At 39.1% G+C, this 19,554-nt stretch overlaps 2 protein-coding genes across 2 annotated transcripts in view; both read left to right on the top strand.

Annotated features, from left to right (window-relative positions):
• LOC115791196 (alpha-2-macroglobulin-like) overlaps window positions 1–3,782 on the top strand; it is a 43,309-nt gene extending 39,527 nt beyond the window's left edge. Inside the window, exons 32-36 of the mRNA XM_030745334.1 lie at window positions 2,797–2,887; window positions 2,994–3,062; window positions 3,152–3,257; window positions 3,428–3,469; window positions 3,701–3,782. Of these exons, the coding sequence (XP_030601194.1) occupies window positions 2,797–2,887; window positions 2,994–3,062; window positions 3,152–3,257; window positions 3,428–3,469; window positions 3,701–3,705 (313 nt within the window). The 3' untranslated portion in view covers window positions 3,706–3,782. The remainder of the gene's footprint in view (window positions 1–2,796; window positions 2,888–2,993; window positions 3,063–3,151; window positions 3,258–3,427; window positions 3,470–3,700) is intronic.
• Window positions 3,783–14,631: 10,849 nt separating this feature from the next.
• Window positions 14,632–19,554, top strand: part of LOC115791197 (alpha-2-macroglobulin-like) — a 72,603-nt gene continuing 67,680 nt past the window's right edge. Inside the window, exons 1-3 of the mRNA XM_030745335.1 lie at window positions 14,632–14,727; window positions 14,891–15,071; window positions 18,154–18,310. Of these exons, the coding sequence (XP_030601195.1) occupies window positions 14,636–14,727; window positions 14,891–15,071; window positions 18,154–18,310 (430 nt within the window). The 5' untranslated portion in view covers window positions 14,632–14,635. The remainder of the gene's footprint in view (window positions 14,728–14,890; window positions 15,072–18,153; window positions 18,311–19,554) is intronic.

Here is a 19,554-nt window from a genome sequence, read left to right as displayed (position 1 = left end):
TTTTCATTTTAGGCTATGCGCTTTGCGTAAATCTTGATACGGCAGCATCTGTCAGGATGTTAAAAGGATCGGCGAGAGATTGCCAGCAAACGCCACTGAATTTATAATTCAGGGATTCCTCTTGGCGGTAACCACACCAAAACAGTACCGACATGAAGGAATGAACCTAACTGACTGTCTCGCCATCACTGCTTCACTCGATTGCCACAAACAAACACAGCGCTGCCCCACCCCTTTCTCCTCTCAGCCACTCAACTCATAAACAATGACAGTGATGGAGGACACAGACCTATTTATCTATATCATATATATATATATATATATATATATATATATATATATATATATATATATATATATATATATATATATATATATATTAGGGGTGGGACTCGATTAAAAAAATTAATCTAATTAATTAGGAGCTTTGTAATTAATTAATCAAAATTAATCGCATTTTAATCACATTTAAATATTTAACATGAGAAATATTAATTTAAGTTTGGTTCATGAATTAAACAACATAAGCTTAAACTTCAAAATTTTATTTTCCCACCAGTCTACTACACAGACCAACGAAGGGTGGAAGTGCTCCTGTGATAAACAAACTCCTGAAATTAAAGTTAAGCATCATAACTGGATAGTTTTATTCAACATTAATGTCTCACTTAATATAGTTGGAAATGAATCATTCGCTCAGCTGTATTCCTTGATGTTGGAATGTGTTATGCTTGTTTTAACAGCTTATTTTGAATTAAAGATTTAAAATTAAACCACAAAAAGGAGAAAAAGTTCGTTCTCCGTTTAACCAGCTGCTTTTACACAGCTGTGCTTCACACTCACGGCTGCTAGGTGACATGAGCTACGCAGAGGTGAGGGCAGGCGAAGCTGATATGAAGGCTAGCCGCTCACTTCCGGCCTTTGCGGTCTTCGTGGGCTGCGAGGTCTATGTGGGCCAGGCCCTTCACAGGATGCGGCCCCTGAATTTTTGACATCGTGCGTCAATATAATCTGTATGCCTGGAACTTGTGCACTGAGAAACGTTCCACGGTGCAAAGTGCGATTAAAATGTGTTAAAAATTTTAATTTGTTAATTTCCCCGTAATTAATTAATTGAAATTAACGCGTTAAAGTCCCACCCCTAATATATATATATATATATATATATATATATATATATATATATATATATATATATTCTTAAATTAAAAGCTCAAGCTGGGTGTATGTGTATGTGAGATCTCGCAAAAGTACATCTCTCTCTTTTTTCCCTCTTTTTTTTTTTCTCTCATGTCTCTTGCGGGTTTCTGTAAGGACACATCGTGGTGTTGAAAAATTCTGTAGCTCTTGGTATCAAATATACTCTTTCCTTTCTAGTAAAACATTGTATTGTTGCACTAATAAAAATCCATCATCCATTCTCTTCTGCTTATCCTTTTTAGGATAGCGGGAGGGCTGGAGCCTATCCCAGCTGTCATAGGGCGAGATGCAGGGTACAGCCTGTAATAAACAGATATACCTATATATCAGAATTTATAGGGTGCAATAAACTGATTTGAATTTTAATGTGAATGTGTACTGCACTGCATGTACGCAAAATGTACATGCCCTCACACTGCACACAGTGGCAGTGGAGCAATTGTCATCTGAATAGCCGTCTTGTGCCAAAAAGTGATTTCCAGTATTTGCCCAAAAAATTATTGCTGTTATTTATATTGTTGTAAATGACTTGTGGACCTATAATCTGTTAAGCATATCTCAAACATCATCTCTTATGAATATCAATTCATTTTGAGTCATAAAGAACATTTCTGTCACGTGGTAGAAGCTGCAGTCAGTTTTTAGCAAAGTGACTTTCATATTGTAGCAATTCTGTTAAAGTTAGATGGTTCTGTGCAGATGTTCTGTGATTTCCCACCGTTTTGTTGCTACTTGAACATGTGTGCGCGCACGGAGGGAGAGTGAGAGCAGAGTCAGAGGGAGTCCCGTTTTGTTGTTGCTTTTGGCGTGGTTGCCGCATACACTTTTGCTGGCAGTCTGTCGCCATCTTCTTCAACGTCTTAACAGAAGCTACAATATATTCTTTATTAATGAGGGTAAGAACAAGTCATTTCTTCGTTTTATATATAAGCCCTTCATAAATCCTGTGAACCTGTATATTTACCGATATAAGCAAAGAAAAAATATTAAAAAAAAAAAAAAAAGGAAATCCCTTTTTGACTCAACACCGGAAACCTGAAAACTCCGCGGTCACCGTGTTCTGTGTACATACGGCGCTCGTACTGCATCCCTTCATGCGCTGTGGCATCGCCCGGACCTCTCTTCGAGGGGGACAGCACACACACACACCTCGATTCGTCCTTTAGCGACTTTTGAGACAGCCGCACTCACAGCTTGTTCCTGTCTATTGTCATCAGTAGAGTCATTTTGTGAATCGATGATGGGACTATTTTGCAGAATTCAATGAGGCCTTTGAACTGATCTGCCAGACCTGAGGCCATATCGCTGCAGACCACGCAATGGTGCAGTGGTGTGGATGCTTCGGGTATTGGCGGTCAGACGGCAGCGCTCAAATTACACAGACCGACCAACATTTTCTGACTATTTGAAAAGCGAACGCTGGGTGTTGCCCCCCTGTCATATGCTGTCATACACCCTGTCACACGCTTTGTACACTCATGAAAATGTCGATATTTATTTACTAGTGTGGAGTAACTGTTGGTGGATGAAAATCCAGATTAAGAAGCCTCTATGGCTACAACTCTGTGCAATCATATTTTAATTGTTCAAACACAGATACAGCGGAAAGGAAAACACTACAAACATGGTGATCCTGGATATCAAAATGCTCTCTGGATTTGTCCCAGATGCAGAGTCTCTGAAGAGGGTGAGTTATTACAGTTATTATTTTCAGCTGAATAGAAATGTTGCTTGTGTGTCTATTTGTGATGTGATGATGGTGGTGATAATAAGAAGGATGTGTCTCCTCATAGCTCAAAGGTACTCCACTGGTGGATCGTGCTGAGCAAACAGAAGATCGTGTTCTGGTGTATTTACGGGAGGTGAGCAGCATTCCCAGTGAGGAATACCAGATGATGATGATGTGTGTATTTGTTACAGCATGTGTTCTTTGTTTTTCTGTTCTGTTCAGTTACCAAAGGACACACCCATCAACCTCAGCTTAGAGATCATTCAGGAGCTCCCAGTGGACAACCTGAAGCCAGCTGTGGTCAAGATCTATGACTACTACCAGCCAAGTAAGACTCTAACTCCCTGTACTGCAACAGCACACTGACACACTTTGCTCCTTAGAGGAGCTGTGCAACAAATTGAATGGTTAACAGAATTTGAAGTACAAGTTTTAAATGTGATGAGCACACACAGAAAGTCATTTTCTTTAAATACCATTTTGTTTTTTGTCTCTCAGGTGACCAGGCTGAGACAGAATATATTTACCCAGGAACTGCAGGTAGCAAACTGTGATAACAAGAACACAACATTTCACACAAAATTTAATTTAATTTAATTTAAACAAAAGTCAATTTTTTACCCTTATACAATTTTTTTTCATTAATAACATGATGAAATGGAATTAAAAATATAAGTCTTTTAATAGTAGAGCTAATTCTGCACTGTTTTAGACTTAAAAAGTGACCCTTTTAACACAATCGCTTTCTTACTTTTTATTCTTGTTTTGCAGCTTAGAGAAAGCCCTGTGGTCAGTCCAGAGGTCACCACTCAAGATAAAACATGCATTTCAATAAATATACTGTTTAAGCACATATATGCCTGTTTGTGTGTGTGTGTTTATAAATATCATAGGTCTTCAGTATGAAAATTTAAGGCTAATGGACATCAAAGTGATAGAAATGATCTCCTTAAACTGGTCTCTGCATCTCCACAGGTTTGCTAGTGTCACTTTGCTTTAGTTTTAGGAGTATATGTTGTATGTTAACCTGAAACAAACTGGTGCATGTCAACATACTATGGGCAATTGTAATTGTTTGATTGAATTGAACAATTGAAATGACTGTGGTTTTTTTAGTTTTTTTTTAAATGAATCAAGTGAAACATATACAGTATGAACCTGTAGTTCCCAAATGTTGCCCCATTTCAAAATCTAAACCCAAAGCTTTAATTACCTAAGGCTAAAATCTTTCTTTTTTCACTGACTCATTCTGATCTGAGTTTCAGTCCCAACACTGTAAAAAAAAACAACACGAACAAAACAAAACAAAACAAGAAAACATGTAAAATAACAGTTTTTTACAGCATTTCCCTATTTTTTTAAACCATGAGATATCACCAAAAATTACAAAAAATGGACATGTTAAATCAGTCTGTTAAATAACATGAAAAATGTGCAAATGGGAATAACCATAAACTTTTTTAATAAAAAGGGTTTTTAATAAAAAAAATGTTTTATTCTCATAAAAGGCTCTAAAAACATAGTCACAAATTTCATATAATTTCAGAAATAATTTATGAGAATAAAATTGTTACATAATGAATCTCACAAAGTCACGTTTGTAGTGTGGCTGTCGTGTGAGGAGCAAATTTCTGCAAAAAACCAAGCAAACAGTTAATGAGTTCAGAAAAATGGGTCTACACCTTTCTCTTTTTAAAAATATATTAAATATAATTAATGTCCATTTTTAGTTTTCACTAGACAGGCAGTGCTTGCACTGATGGAATGCCAACAGTTAATGACACTGCCCAAATCTACCTGCACTTCTTTGGACCCTCTTTCCCATCCACCATCCACACTGCTCAGCTTCAATAGGCAGCCCTCCTCAGTTGTGCTCCTCAGGCCTGAAACCCATTGAAATCAGCAACTATGTTCTGCCTTTCACTCTGTATTTGCTCTCATTTATTCGCTACGCTCTGGACTCTCTGTTTAATTCTGCTACCATTCCTCCACTGATTGCTGCACAGCCAGCAATCCATGTGGTTCTCTGGTTCTCCACGTGTTCTGCCCCACTCTGGCTCAACATCCCATCTGTGACCAGTTTCGTCATGCAGTAATCATTCATTACTGTCCAAAATAACCCAGAGATTCCTGACTTGTTCACACTGTTTCAGGGTGATTAATCACAATAAATGTTTCTGTCTTGCCTGTTAAGTTCTAAAAAGTTTCCAGACATCCAGGAGTTAATGCCATCAGTGGTGTTCATTAGATATTGAAAAGGGGTAAGATCATCTAAGTTGTGATATGAATAACTATGCAACAGAAGATCACCAGAATGAGGAGCTCAGGCCACTTTGGCATGCTAGGTGGGGCTCTGCTGGGTGCTGGGTTGTTCTCAGGCACCTGATGCACCAGACAGATTTTATCCTCAGTTCAGATGAAATATTTATAATAGGTGATCTTATCATCTGTGTAGATGCTGAAAATGACAACACTGCATTTAATCTATTATTAGACTCAATTGGGTCTCTCAAAATGAATCCATGCATCCTTCCAAACCAAAGATGGCTGATTGTGCTAATGCTGCTAATCGCTCATCCAAAAGGTTTCTTCAGTTCTCGTGAAACATCTTCAACAAACAAAAAGAAGTTCAGTCACCCTTTTTCAAGCTCCAGAGACTACTATGACCTGGATGGCTGAGAACCTACACGCACATAATGCTGCTAATGTTTGTCAAACATTTGATTTCAATGTTATGGACTGACACATCAATTCAGTTAAATTTTATTTATACAGTATAGTGCCAAATCACAAATAAACAGCCGCCTCAACGGCTGAATGGAGACATAGTCCGAGAAATCTGAACTTTGTGACATGCATGATCATCATCAGAAGATGGTTACACTGTGGTCATAAAAGGATGGATATAGCTAGCAATAATGCTCAGGCAGGTTGTATTTAAACAAAGCTAAATTTGCCCAAAGTGTGCTGAAGGAATATACTCTTGGTACATGCCATATGTATACATTTACTTGCCTGAGAAATTTGTCTTAGACTGGAAGATAAACATAACTGATAAAAAATACAGAAGCCAGGGGCGGAGCTTCTGGAGGGGCTGGGAGGGCGGCACGCCCCCTGCCCGTGGCTAGCGGGGGCCCGGATGGGAGAGAGGAGAGGAGAATAAGATTTCAGGTAGCCAGGCTTCTGTCACGTCCAAGGCGAGGTGGAGAAGGAGGGCCCTGTCTTGATTATATCGCAATATGCATGGCTCAATGTGCACAGTATACAACCCACTATACATCACCCATCATTCATGTTTTACACGGGGGTTTTAAAGGTTGCCACAGTCAGGACTGAGTCATGGTTGCTCAAAACTTTACAAGACCGACTGACTTTAGTGATGTAGTAGGTGTAAAATATTGAATAAGATGTTGACTGGCTTTATTTTCACTCTAAAGGCCCTTTCACACCGGATGCATTGCGTAAAAACGACATGAAATTTCAAATTTTTCGGATGTGAACTTGTTGTGTAACCTATATACACACCGGACGCACTGCATTTTTGCGAATAAATCAGAGCGCTGCATTTAGCAACATGTGAGTTCATCGCTCGAAACGCGCACTGATGTACTGAATATACAGTGATGTGGGAACGGTAAACTCGTACTATTTTACCTCAGACACACAGGTACACAGCTGTTCAGTCAGTCGGCTCTCTGAAATTATTCTCTGCCTCCTCACATGTGATCCCAACTCTGTCAACAACTACTGCCCACTGATGATATGAAATGTGTGCGAAAGCATCCGTGATGCAGCTTCAACTCCTGGATCAAACCATTAAACTCTCCCTGCTGCCACTTTCTAATGTGTTGGATGAACCCAGAATCTATTTTTCTTCCTTCTCTTGTTTAGAAAAATCACAACCTCATTACATCATCGTTTGATGTCGGCTTCCTTTCTTTCACAGTGCATTTTATGAGGGCAATTTAGTCGCAAAAACGCAGCGCGTCCGGTGTATATGTAGGTTACACGACAGGTTCGCATCCGAAAGATTCGGAATTTCATGTTGTTTTTACGCAACGCATCCGGTGTTAAACAGCCTTAAAGGCCTTAGGTGGAGCATTTTTACGGACTAAGCTAACATGAGTGGCACTTCATAACATACACATTCCCGCTGTTCTGGGCATGTGTATGTTATAAAATGATGTTATGATGAGCTTTATTATTTGGGTATAAAGGGCCCGGTCATTTGCCCCGCCCCCGGCCCGGCTCTGATTTGTTCCGCTAGTGATAGAAGCTCATAATGTTTCGTGTCATCAGGAACTTTGTGTTCTCATTGGGCAACGGACCACACTGATGGAGACTACACAATGACAGAAATGGAGATATCGAGGTCACCCAGCTCTTGAAATTCTGTTTTTCACATTTTGTTTTGTATATGATGTAACCAAGCTTGATAAGCTGTGACTATATGAAACTGTAAGCTGAAAAAGAATGTGCCAGAACTTCATGTCATACTCATATGCATTAATCTATAAAAACCCATACGTATACGTATGTATAGACCCATACGGATTAATCTGTAAAACTGTTTGAAATGGCTTTATTAAATTTAATAATTGGACTCCTTATTTCGTTGTGTTGTCTTATTCCTGTTCGATAAACGAACATGCCGAAACCTGTGGGGAATAAGCTGGTAGCAGGTTTCTTCAGTGCCAAGAATATATAACCTACACCATTACACCACCAACAGCAGCCTGAACCATTGATACAAGGAAGGATGGATCTATGCTTTCATGTTGTCTATACCAGTGTTGCAGCTGAATTTGTACTGCAGACAATATTTTCTGTCTTCGGTTGTCCAGTTTTGGTCAGCCTGTGCCTGTAGCCTCCTGTTTCCTGTTCTTAGCTGACAGGAATGGCACCCAGTGTGATATTCTGCTGCTGTAGCCCATCTACTTCAAGTTTCATTGTGTTGTACATTCAGAGGCCCTGGAGCGCCAGTTAAGTTCACTAATAAAAAAAAAAAATCTGAATTCCTGTCATTTAAGTATCCCCACTCACACACCCAAAAAAATGCTGACATCTGAAAAAGTTTTTAATTTCCCTTAATAACCTTTGCACTGTATTATGTTTAAACATGCCCCACCACAGCCCCAAAAGAAAGAACAAACAAAAATCTTTTTTTCCCATAAAGACAGATTATCATGACCAAACAAGACTAAAGTAAACAGAAACACATAACCAGCAGTTTTACCCATGACGTAGGAAAAAAAGGAGGCCAAACTCCACATTTCATAAAGTCACTTTAACTGCCGATAATTCAACATATGAACTTTATTATAAAATATATACATATATATTTTTTTTTACAGTAACGATGTTTCTTTGTCTTTTGTCAATTCAATTAAATTCAATTAAATTTTATTTATATAGTGCCAAATCACAACAGTCGCCTCAAGGTGCTTTGTATTGTGGGTAAAGACCCTACAATAATACAGCGAAAACCCAACAGTCAAAACGACCCCCTATGAGCAGCACTTGGCGACAGTAGGAAGGAAAAACTCCCTTTTAACAGGAAGAAACCTCCAGCAGAACCAGGCTCAGGGAGGGGCAGCCATCTGCTGTGACTGGTTGGGCTGAGTGAGAGAAAAAAAAGACATGCAGTCGAAGAGAGCCAGAGATTAATAACAATTAATGATTAAATGCAGAGTGGAGTATAAACAAAGCAAATAAGGTGAATGAAATGAAACATTATGGGAACCCCCCAGCAACCTAGGCCTATAGCAGCATAACTAAGGGGTGGTTCAGGGTCACCTGATCCAGCTCTAACTATAAGCTTGATCAAAAAGGAAAGTTTTAAGCCTAATCTTAAAAATAGAGAGGGTGTCTGTCTCCCAAATCCAAGCTGGGAGCTGGTTCCACAGAAGAGGGGCCTGAAAGCTGAAGGCTCTGCCTCCCATTCTACTCTTAAGTATCCTAGGAACCACAAGTAAGCCAGCAGTCTGAGAGCAAAGTGCTCTGTTGGGGTGATATGGGACTATAATGTCTTTAAGATAAGATGGGCCCTGATTATTCAAGACATTGTATGTGAGGAGAAGGATTTTAAATTTTATTCTAGATTTAATAGGCAGCCAATGAAGAGAAGCCAATATGGGAGAAATATGCTCTCTCTTTCTAGTCCCTGTCAGTACTCTAACTGCAGCATTTTGGATCAGCTGAAGGCTTTTCAGGGAGCTTTTAGGACAGCCTGATAATAATGAATTACAATAATCCAGCCTAGAAGTAATAAATGCATGAATTAGCTTTTCAGCATCAGTCTGAGAAAGGATGCATCCAATTTTAAAAATACTGCACATATACTGCAGTGGCACCTGAGACCAGTGCCACTGCCCCCACCGCAGAGGGCAGCCTGCTCTCACTAGAAGCCCATTCACTCGACAATAGACACAAACAAAAGACAGGACAATCTGGCCTGAGTTGGAAATACGGTGCCCTGTCCCCTCCAACCACCCCACCGGGCCCTCCACCAGGCCCCCCACAATGCAGGCACCCCAGAGCCCCAAAAGTGCAGACCGTACACCCCGACGCAGGCCAGACAAACCCAACCCACCTGGTGGTGTGCCTGGGACAGCAGAGACCACCCCCCCCCCCCCCACCCCCCACCCCCCCCAGCGCCGGGGGGGACCCACCGGGAGCCAGCGCGGCCCCAGGGCCCGGGCCCTAGACCCCAGCCCCCGAGCCACACAGAGAAGACCAGCCATTCGCCACCCCCGGCCCACACCCTAGGACTGTAAGGCAGCACCATCCAAACCCCCACCACCATCAACCAGGACAAGCACATAGACATCACCAGAAGGCTGCCACAGGACTCCAGTCTCAGGGGGCTACCAGATGCAAAGGCCCCCGAAGTCCTCCCCTAACGGCCTACAAAGCACATCAGAAGCAGAGCCCACAGCCAACCACCCCCACTAAGTAATGGAGCTGATCAGTGGGAACCAAAGAGAGTTAAATTCCTCCAACTGGTTTTTAAAAGAAGCAGACATTCTCTCTAAATTAACATGATCTTCTAAGAAATTTTTGTAATTTACACCCATTACTGAAAATTCAGCATTTTCTTTTTCTGACAAATATCTGGATTGTTCCAAATGGGTGTTAGTTTACAGGGGATAAGTGAAGGCTGTCCGAGAGGTGTTTATACTAAGGCTTTTATAGCAGTTATGTTGTTTAATACTAGGGCTAATGAAAGGTAGATCTGAGATTTTTATTTTTCCACAAAGTGCCTGTACTAGATCCAGTCATGGGTTGTCTAATGAATTTGAGTTGATCTACTTTGAAATGTACTGCAATCTACTGCTTAAGAAATAGTAATAAAAGTTTGGTAATTCCAGACCGCCACTGTGTTTTGGCTTTTCTAAAGTTTTTAAGCTTATTCTTGACTGTTTGTTTTACCATAACAATTTTGAGATGTTTGAATCTATCAAATTAAACCAAGCAAGAGAAGGTTTATTTGGGATCAGTGAAAACAGATAATTAATTTTTGATAAAACCATCATTTTTATGGTGGCAACTCTCCCCATGAGTGATATAGGTAAACTATTCCAACGTGATAGATCATCCTCTATTGTTTTTAATAAAATCATACCAAGTCAGAGAGCCTATATCTAATATTTCCTGACTTTATTGGAGTCTTAGAGGTGTTACGGAAATTACAATTCAGAGGCAAAACTGTTGATTTACTCCAATTGATACAGTAATCATAGATGAGAACTTATCTATCAGCGTGATAGTTTTCAAAAGAGAAGCTCGTGAATTCCCAAGGAAAAGTAATACATCATCAGCATAAAGACTAATTTTATGGTCCGTATTTTCGGTTTGAATCCCTTTAATATTTGCATTTTGTTGGATTGCTGCTGCTAGTGGCTCAATGAAAATGACAAAAAGCGAAGGAGAGAGTGGGCAGCCACAGTGCCACAGTGGGCAGAAGTTAGTGTTTTGATGTAAATTTCTACATATAGAAAGAGGACTGACTAAACAACAGGAGGGGAACGAGGCACTGGAACAGTAGAGGACAGACTCCATGAAAAAGCAAAGTCAAAATGGGATATGAGGTTTAATATACACCAAGAATTCAATAAAATTCACTTTTCACAAAAACTTAAATATGAGAGTTTGGTGGGTCATGTGACTTACTTGTTTCCGCACACAGAATGATTTCCCCAGGAGTTCACCCTACTTCTGTCAGAGATTATATCAGATGATAAACATGGTGTTAAAAATCTATACAGAACATGAAAAATAAAACAGTAAAATGCAACACTAACAAAGACTGGTACACTGGCTATTTGGTTTGATAGATAAAGTGCAGTGCAAAAGTCTTGAACCACCCTTCATTTCTTTGTATTTTGCTTCCAAGGTGCCAGACATTGTTGCAGTTTCTAAAATGGGCTTGACCAACAGTTCTTTGGAAATCCTTAAAAGAGTGATGTTTACAGCTCTACATCTGCGCCTAAAGGACAAATAGCACTCTTTTGCGGATGCCAGTGTTAACATTTTGGATGAAGACAGATGGTTTGAAAGAGGAGTAAAAGAAACCAACTACTATTTCAAAATTAAAATCGTTTAAAATGTAATCTACAAGCTGTGTCTTCCTAATTCACAATGCTGTGCCAGAGAAATGTCCTGTGTTATTACATACTAATTTCACTTCGGATAGACAGTCCACATCAGTATCAAGTCAGTCTGATTTTGTACTTCAAGATTAAAACCTCTTGAAATCACATATGCAAGCTATGTTAACTGTTAATTCATAATGACCTTAAAAGGAAACTTCCTTTTTACACCCAGACCAATTGTACTTCAGACTGGAAGTACAACATCTGAGTGGGAAACAATATTTGGGTATTTTGAAGTGTAATTTCCAACTGAAAACATTTCAAATAAAACACATAAAACAGTCATATGGCCTCTTGCTGTAGCTAAAGTAAAATATATGACATTAGCATAACCTTTCACTTGTGTCAGCTTCTCGTTACTTCAGAGGAAAACTCAGTCAATGCAAAAGTTCCTTAAGAAGTGATACAAAGGTTTCGTCTTCATCTTTGTTCATCACTAGTACTCATTTCAATGAGCAGTATATACATAAGCAGAATTATTATAAAGAATGGTTATCACTAGCACAGAGCTTAATTTTCCAACAGTAGATGATCCAAAATACAATATACTTATTCCACATATTCAAAAAGCATTACAGCCCGACACAGGAGGCAGTTTAGATGTTGGGTAGCTTGGATGTCCCAGTCCCTGTAAATATCAATTTTATTTGTTATTTAAAAGTGAGCTATTACAACTGAAAAGCAAGGAATAAACTCATTTAAAATATCAGCTCTCTTTGTCCTCACTGATGATATTCATTTTTATGTGAATTCAAATAGCTTTTTGCCTCATTTTAAGCATAAAGCATATTTCTTACGGTGTTGTAATCCATGAGTTATGTTTGAGGTATGGCTTCACAAAAGTTTACCAACTTTGGCTGTGGAAATTAGGGTAGGAGCTGTTGACATGACAAACTCGAACATCCTAAGCTGGGTAAAGGGCACTGTTGCAACACTTTACTTACTCTATTTTCTCCCCAGATTTGGGAAAATATCAATAGTTACAGTCACCAACTCTTCTTTCCTTCCAGTGTTACCATAAATGGAAGTATAGAACAGTGGAATATCTGCACTTTATATAAACATTTAATTGAATTGAATTGAATTTTATTTATATAGCGCCAAATCACAACCAGTTGCCTCAAAGGGCTTTGTATTGTATGTAAAGAACCTACAATAATTACAGAGAAAACCCAACAATCAAAACGGCCCTCTATCAGCAAGCATCTGGTGACAGTAGGAAGGAAAACTCCCTTTTAACAGGAAGAAACCTCCAGCAGAACCAGGCTCAGGGAAAGGCAGTCATCTGCTGTGACCGGTAGGGGCTAAGGGGAGAGAAAAGACATGCTGTGGAAGAAATCCAGAGATTTATAAAAACAAATGATTAAATGCTGAGTGGCAAATAAACAGAGTAAAAAGAGGTAAATAAGAAAAAACACTCAGTGCAACCCCCCAGCACCCTAAGCCTATTCCAGCATAACTAAGGGGTGGTTCAGGGTCACCTGATCCAGCCCTTGATCATAAAGGAAAGTTTTAAGCCTAATCTTAAAATTAGAGAGGTTGTCTGTCTCACAAATATAAAAAAACTGGGAGCTGGTTCCACAGAAGGGGAGCCTGAAAGATGAAGGCTCTGCCTCCCATTCTATGCTTAAGTATCCGAGGAACCACAAGTAAGCCACCAGTCTGGGAACAAAGTGCTCTATTGGGGTGATATGTGACTATGGGGTCTTTGAGATAAGATGGGGCCTGATTATTCAAGATCTTCTATGTGAGGAGAAGGATTTTAAATTCTATTCTAGATTAACAGGGAGCCAATGAAGAGAAGCCAATATGGGAGAAATATGCTCTCTTTCTATTCTGCAGCATTTTGGGTCAGCTAAAGGGTTTTCAGGGAGCTTTTAGGACAGCCTGATGATCATGAATTGCAGTAATCCAGCCTAGAAGTACTAAATGCACGAATTAGCTTTAAAGCATCAGTCAGAGAAAGGATGCATCCAATTTTAAAAATACTGAACAAATGCAAAAAAGCACTCTTGCATATTGATGTAACATTTTTGACCAGGACATATCCTGGTCAAAAATGACGCCAAGATTTCTCACAGTGTTACTGGAGGCCAAAGTAATGCCATCCAGAGTAAGTATCTGGTTTGACACCATGTTTCTAAGATTTGTGGGGCCAAGTACAAGAACTTAAGTTTTTTCTAAATTTAGAAGCAGGAACTTAGAGGTCATCCACGTCAAGTCAAGTCACGTTTATTTCTATAGCACATTTAACACAATGACAAGTGCTGTAAATAAATTTAGAATTTAGAGTCAATTTAGGGCCAAATTGACATGTTGTTACATGTCAAACATATAACGAGCATTTCAGAACAGCCATCCAAGAGATAAGTGTCCCACGGCCTTGCTGCCATCACAGGCGGAGCTGTTAAATTAAATCCAGGCCTTAATATCTTTAAGACATTCCGGCAGTTTAACTAATTGATGTGCGTCATCTGGCTTCATGGATAGATAAAGCTGAGTATCATCTGCATAACAATGAAAATGTATGCCATGCTTTCTAATAAAAGTGCCTAAGGGAAGCATGTATAGTGTAAATAAAATTGGTCCTAGCACAGAACCCTGTGGAACTCCATAAATCGACCTTAGTGTGTGAAGAAGACTCCCCATCTACATGAACAAATTAGAGTCTATTAGATAAATAATAGACTTATTTAGAATGTAAATGAAACTTTTAAATACTTAAACTAGCTTTCAACATTCTATAATTATTAAAACAGCATATGGTACTAAATGAGTCTCTGGGACCAACAAAATCTACATCATGAGTATCTTATACATTTTACTGTTCACTGGCACTAACTTTTGTGTGACAAACGTTTTATGTTTTGAGTCTCACCTGAATTATCAGAAGTTGCAGCTGGTAAATCTGTAAATGTTTGACTTTAAAGATTTCTGGAAATCAAATAGAGTGGGTTGCATGATGACTCAGTGGGTACTGGTGTCTGTGCAAAGTGGGAGGGGGATAGGCAGTTGAGGAGGTGACTATTTAACAGACTGACTCTGAGGATCAATGCAGTCAGTCATGGGTTGTTCGAGGATTCTGACATGGACACTGTGTGTCCTCCTGAGCTGGATGTGTGTGGACCAGGGGGGAGCTGAACCGTAAGTTTATAAAGGAATAAAGGAAAATAGAGTTTGTTTTTGTATATGACCTATTGTGTGAAATTTGTAATTGTCTAGCATGAGGACTGGTTTGCACCCCCCTTTTTTTTTTTTTTTTTTGTCAAATCTAATGTTTTGTGTGTACATCTGTCTGTGTCTGCAGGCAGTACCTGGTGGCCATTCCTGCAGTTATTGAAGCTGGAGCTGAGACCAGATTCTGTGCAAGTCTCCTGCAGCCCAGTGAGACTCTGGTCATGACTGTCACTCTGAGGTCCACAGAGGAGAATACAACCCTGCTCACACACACATCCAATGAAGAGTTTCATACTTGTACTCAGTTTAAGGTCAGCTCCCTGAGATGGGTTTTGATTGATTTGTTAAATTTCTAAGGGGAAAAAAAATCCAGGTCTTTGAGCAGGAGAATGTAATCAAATATTTCATAAACAGCATATATTTACAGTGGCTTGCAAAAGTATTCATACCCCTTGAACTTTTCCATATTTTGTCACATTACAACTACAAACATAAATATATTTCACTGGAATTTAATGTGAAAGACCAACACAAAGTGGTATACAATTGTGAAGTGGAAAGAAAATTATACATGATTCAAACATTTTTTACAAATAAACTAAAAAGTGCGGTGTGCAAAAGTATTCAGCCCGCTTTTCTTGAGTGCAACCAATTGCATTCAGAAGATGCCTGATGACTGCTAATGACTAAAAAGAGTCCACCTGTGTGTAATCTAATCTCAGTACAAATACAGCTGCTCCACGCCGGCCCTCAGAGGTTGGTTAAGAGAATATTGGGAGTAAACAGGCATCATGAAGTCCAAAGAACACACCAGACAGGTCAGGAACAGGGTTATAATAGTTTGGATTTTACATTATAGTTTAGTTTTAGCTTTATACTTTTTATTCTATAATTCAGTTAGTTTTTAATTATTTTTTAGAGTGGTTTTACTCGTTTTTATTTTTGATTTTATGCTTAGTTTTAGTTAGTTTCAGTATTAGTTTTAGTATTTTCATACTTAATCAGGTAACCTTTAAAGACACCCTTTAAAGAAATATATTCAACAACCAACTGTTCACAAGACAGCAGCACTATGTGCTAAATGTGTGCAATATTAAGGACACACATGAACATCAACAGGGAGAAACAAAGAAAAATATGAACTCCAAAACTCAATAAATTCTACAATAAACTCCCCAATAAAGTTCAGCATCAGTGCAGCAGATTAACAACAGCTACATGTGGTGTTTGACAAAAACAAACTCTTTGAAGGAGTCAAAGCTCAACTCCAGCTGCATCCTGATGTTCTCCACCACCTGAAGCTGCTTCTGTTTTGGAGCTACTTGGTTAGATGCTCGCTGATTAGACTTGCAGGGTCTTTGCGGCCTCTGTAGCCTATGGAAGTGGCTGACCTCGTGTCCGCATTTATGCATGTGTAGCTGGATTATGTGTATTAATTACCTTGTGGTTGTGTGCTCCTTCACATCTATTCCGATAGTTTCAGCAGTCTCCCTCCAGGAATTTGCTGACATTTTTGAGTCCTTATATTGATGCTTTGATTTTTATTCCTGATTGTTATTATCTGACTGATAAAGTAGCCGGAAACACACAAGGACTAAACAGGTTAATCACAACGTTGCTGGCTGTGTGGACCCGACAAGTAGCTTCTCACGTTTCTCTGGAGGTGCACGCCAGGTTACCTCATAGGATGAGAGTGGTTTCTGTAGTTGCCTTGTGTGCGCTTCTCAGGTCTACTTTGATCTTGGTGGGTTTTTTTCCTGACTGAGAAGTGTTCCACACATTTTTCATCATCCACAAGACACTCGCTGCTATCTGTGCTATCAAAAAAAAAAAAAAAAAAACTCCACATGGGATTCTGCTGCTTTCTCTGCAGAGGGTGCCCTTACTTTGAGGAGCAGCGCGGCGCACACAGTTGCCCGATGGCGATCGAGCTTAAACTCGGAGAGCGGAAAAAATGATTTCATATCAATCCACAAGACTTCAAAAAAATTTTAATGTCTATAATTTAAGTTAGTTTTGTAAACTCACAATTCAGTTTTAGTTAGTTATTGTTTTTTCCTTTTAATTTTAGTTTTTATTTATTTCAGTTAACGACAATGTTTTTTCAATTTCAGTTTTCGCTATTTTGTTCGTTTTCATTAACTATAATAACCCTGGTCAGGAACAAGGTTGTGGAGAAGTTTAAAGCAGGCTTAGGCTATAAAAAGATTTCCCAAGCTTTCTCACGGAGCACTGTTCAATCCATTATCCGGAAATGGAAAGAGTATGGTACAACTGTAAACCTACCAAGACAAGGCCATCCACAGGCCGAACAAGGAGAGCATTGATCAGAGATGCAGCCAAGAGGCCCATGGTGACTCTGGACCACAGAGATCCACAGCTCAGGTGGGGGAATCTGTCCACAGGACAACTATTAGTCGTGCACTGCACAAATGTGGTTTTTATGGAAGAGTGGCAAGAAGAAAGCCATTGTTAAAAGAAAACCATAAAAAGTCCCGTTTGCAGTTTGCCAGAAGATATGTTGGGGACACAGCAAACAAGTGGAACAAGGTGCTTTGGTCAGATGAGACCAAAATTGAACTTTTTGGCCAAAATGCAAAACGCTATGTGTGGTGGAGAATTAACACTGCACATCACTCTGAACACACCATCCCAACTGTCAAATATGGTGGTGGCAGCATCATGCTCTGGGGCTACTTCTCTTCAGCAGGGTCAGGGAAGTTGGTCAGAGTTGATGGGAAGATGGATGGAGCCAAATAAAGGGCAAACTTGGAAGAAAACCTGTTGGAGTCTTCAAAAGACTTGAAACCTTCCAGCAGGACAACGACCCTAAATATAAAGCCAGGGCTACAATGGAATGGTTTAAAACAAAACATATTCATGTGTTAGAATGGCCCAGTCAAAGTCCAGACCTAAAACCAATCAAGAATTTGTGGCAAGATCTGAAAACTGCTGTTCACAAACACTCTCCATCTAATCTGACTGGGCTTGAGCTGTTTTGCAAAGAAGAATGGGCAAAAATTTCAGTCACTAGATGTGCAAAGCTTGTGGAGACACACCCTAAAAGACTTGCAGCTGTAATTGCAGCAAAAGGTGGTTCCACAAAGTATTGACTCAGGGGGGCTGAATACTTTTGCACACCGCACTTTTCAGTTTTTTATTTGTAAAAAATGTTTTGAATCATGTATAATTTTCTTTCCACTTTATAATTGTATACCACTTTGTGTTGGTCTTTCACATTAAATTCCAGTGAAATATATTTATGTCTGTGGTTGTAATGTGACAAAATATGGAAAAGTTCAAGGGGTATGAATACTTTTGCAAGCCACTGTATGTATTCTTATTTTTTAATGTATGTCTCATTGTCCATTAATTAACATACTTTTCTCAAAGGGTCCTTTAGTGGAAAGGGAAAAGATTATGGATTTTGAGGTGGAGCTAAGAGGAGACACATTTCATTCAAAAGAAGTCAGAAAAATCATGATCAAAGCCTACAAGGCCAAGACATTCATCCAAACAGATAAACCCATCTACCTCCCTGGACAAATAGGTAAGAGTGAGCTGATGACCCATTAGAGTTAGATGCATTTGCCCCTGTACAGCCACTTAGAATTTGCCACCCCTCCAGTCACTTAACAGCAGCCTCTCCTCCTCCTCCAAAGTGCCATGAACATGTGTTCATTGGAATTTCTTCACAAAAACTGGCTTTCTGTAGTTTACAAATATTTTGATAGCCTTTTGCGCTGAAATGTTTTCACTTGCTGAAATGTAACAGCAAGGAAATTTTATTCTCAGTTAAAAAAGTGAGATTAATATTATTATGGGGAAAAGAATAATGGGTTAATGTTAATGAGCAAAGACGGAAAAAGCTTTAATGTCACAATGGCAGGGATGATGAAACCATTATGTGTGAGCGATATGTAGCCGTCTGGTCTTGAATTGCCACAGAGCTGGCCCTCCTGTCCTAAAGTACAATCATTATAAGTCATTAGTGTCTATATTCCTTCTCCTGTAATCACTGGAAAAGATAACATTTGAGCAACTCAGTAAAACAGCAAACCCACACGATCATTTTCAATTTACTCAAATAGGCTGCAATTATAATGCTCAGTCTTATTTTTCAAGAATTTTGACAAACTTAATCACAGGTCAAGGGCCTTCCTGGACTATTCAGCAGCATTTTATACAAAGCAGTTTGCGAAGTTTAATAATCCACTTTCCTCTCAGCACTAGTGTAGGCACAACGCAAGCCTGCATTAGCTAACCTTTATTTAATTTGGATATTTATGACTGCAGCATTAGTATGCCAAGTATTTTTCATCTAAAATACTCTACCTTATTATACGTACTGTCTGGCACTGATGACCCCCATTTGTTCCAGTGCAACTGAGCAGTTAAACTGTCATGAAATTTTTATTTTTAATGTTTACAAAAATGAGGAAAATTCTCCTGGTTGAGCCACAATCCAGAGATGAAGCCTGTTTTCATGAGAGTATTTTGATATATTCACTGATGCTTTGCTGTCATTTAGTCTTCCTTCAAAATATTTTGTTCTATATTGTTAGAATACAGTATATGTATATTCATATTCATTCCAGGATTACTGACTAAAATGGAAACAGCACAAGGCTTTTACTACACAAGGGCAAGATTTGCCCTCGTGTAGTAAAAGCTGTTTAAGTCATGAATTGGTACAAAAATACAGTTACTTTGCTTAAAGCTTGTCTTTCTTTTTGTTTCCATACATAAGTAATTTTAGCCTTATATAAAGCATATAACTTATTTCAAATCAAA

Source organism: Archocentrus centrarchus, chromosome 13 (assembly GCF_007364275.1).
Source record: "Archocentrus centrarchus isolate MPI-CPG fArcCen1 chromosome 13, fArcCen1, whole genome shotgun sequence".
NCBI lineage: Eukaryota > Metazoa > Chordata > Actinopteri > Cichliformes > Cichlidae > Archocentrus > Archocentrus centrarchus.
Note: the sequence above shows the minus strand (reverse complement) of the source record. Positions and strands in the feature narration are given on the sequence as shown.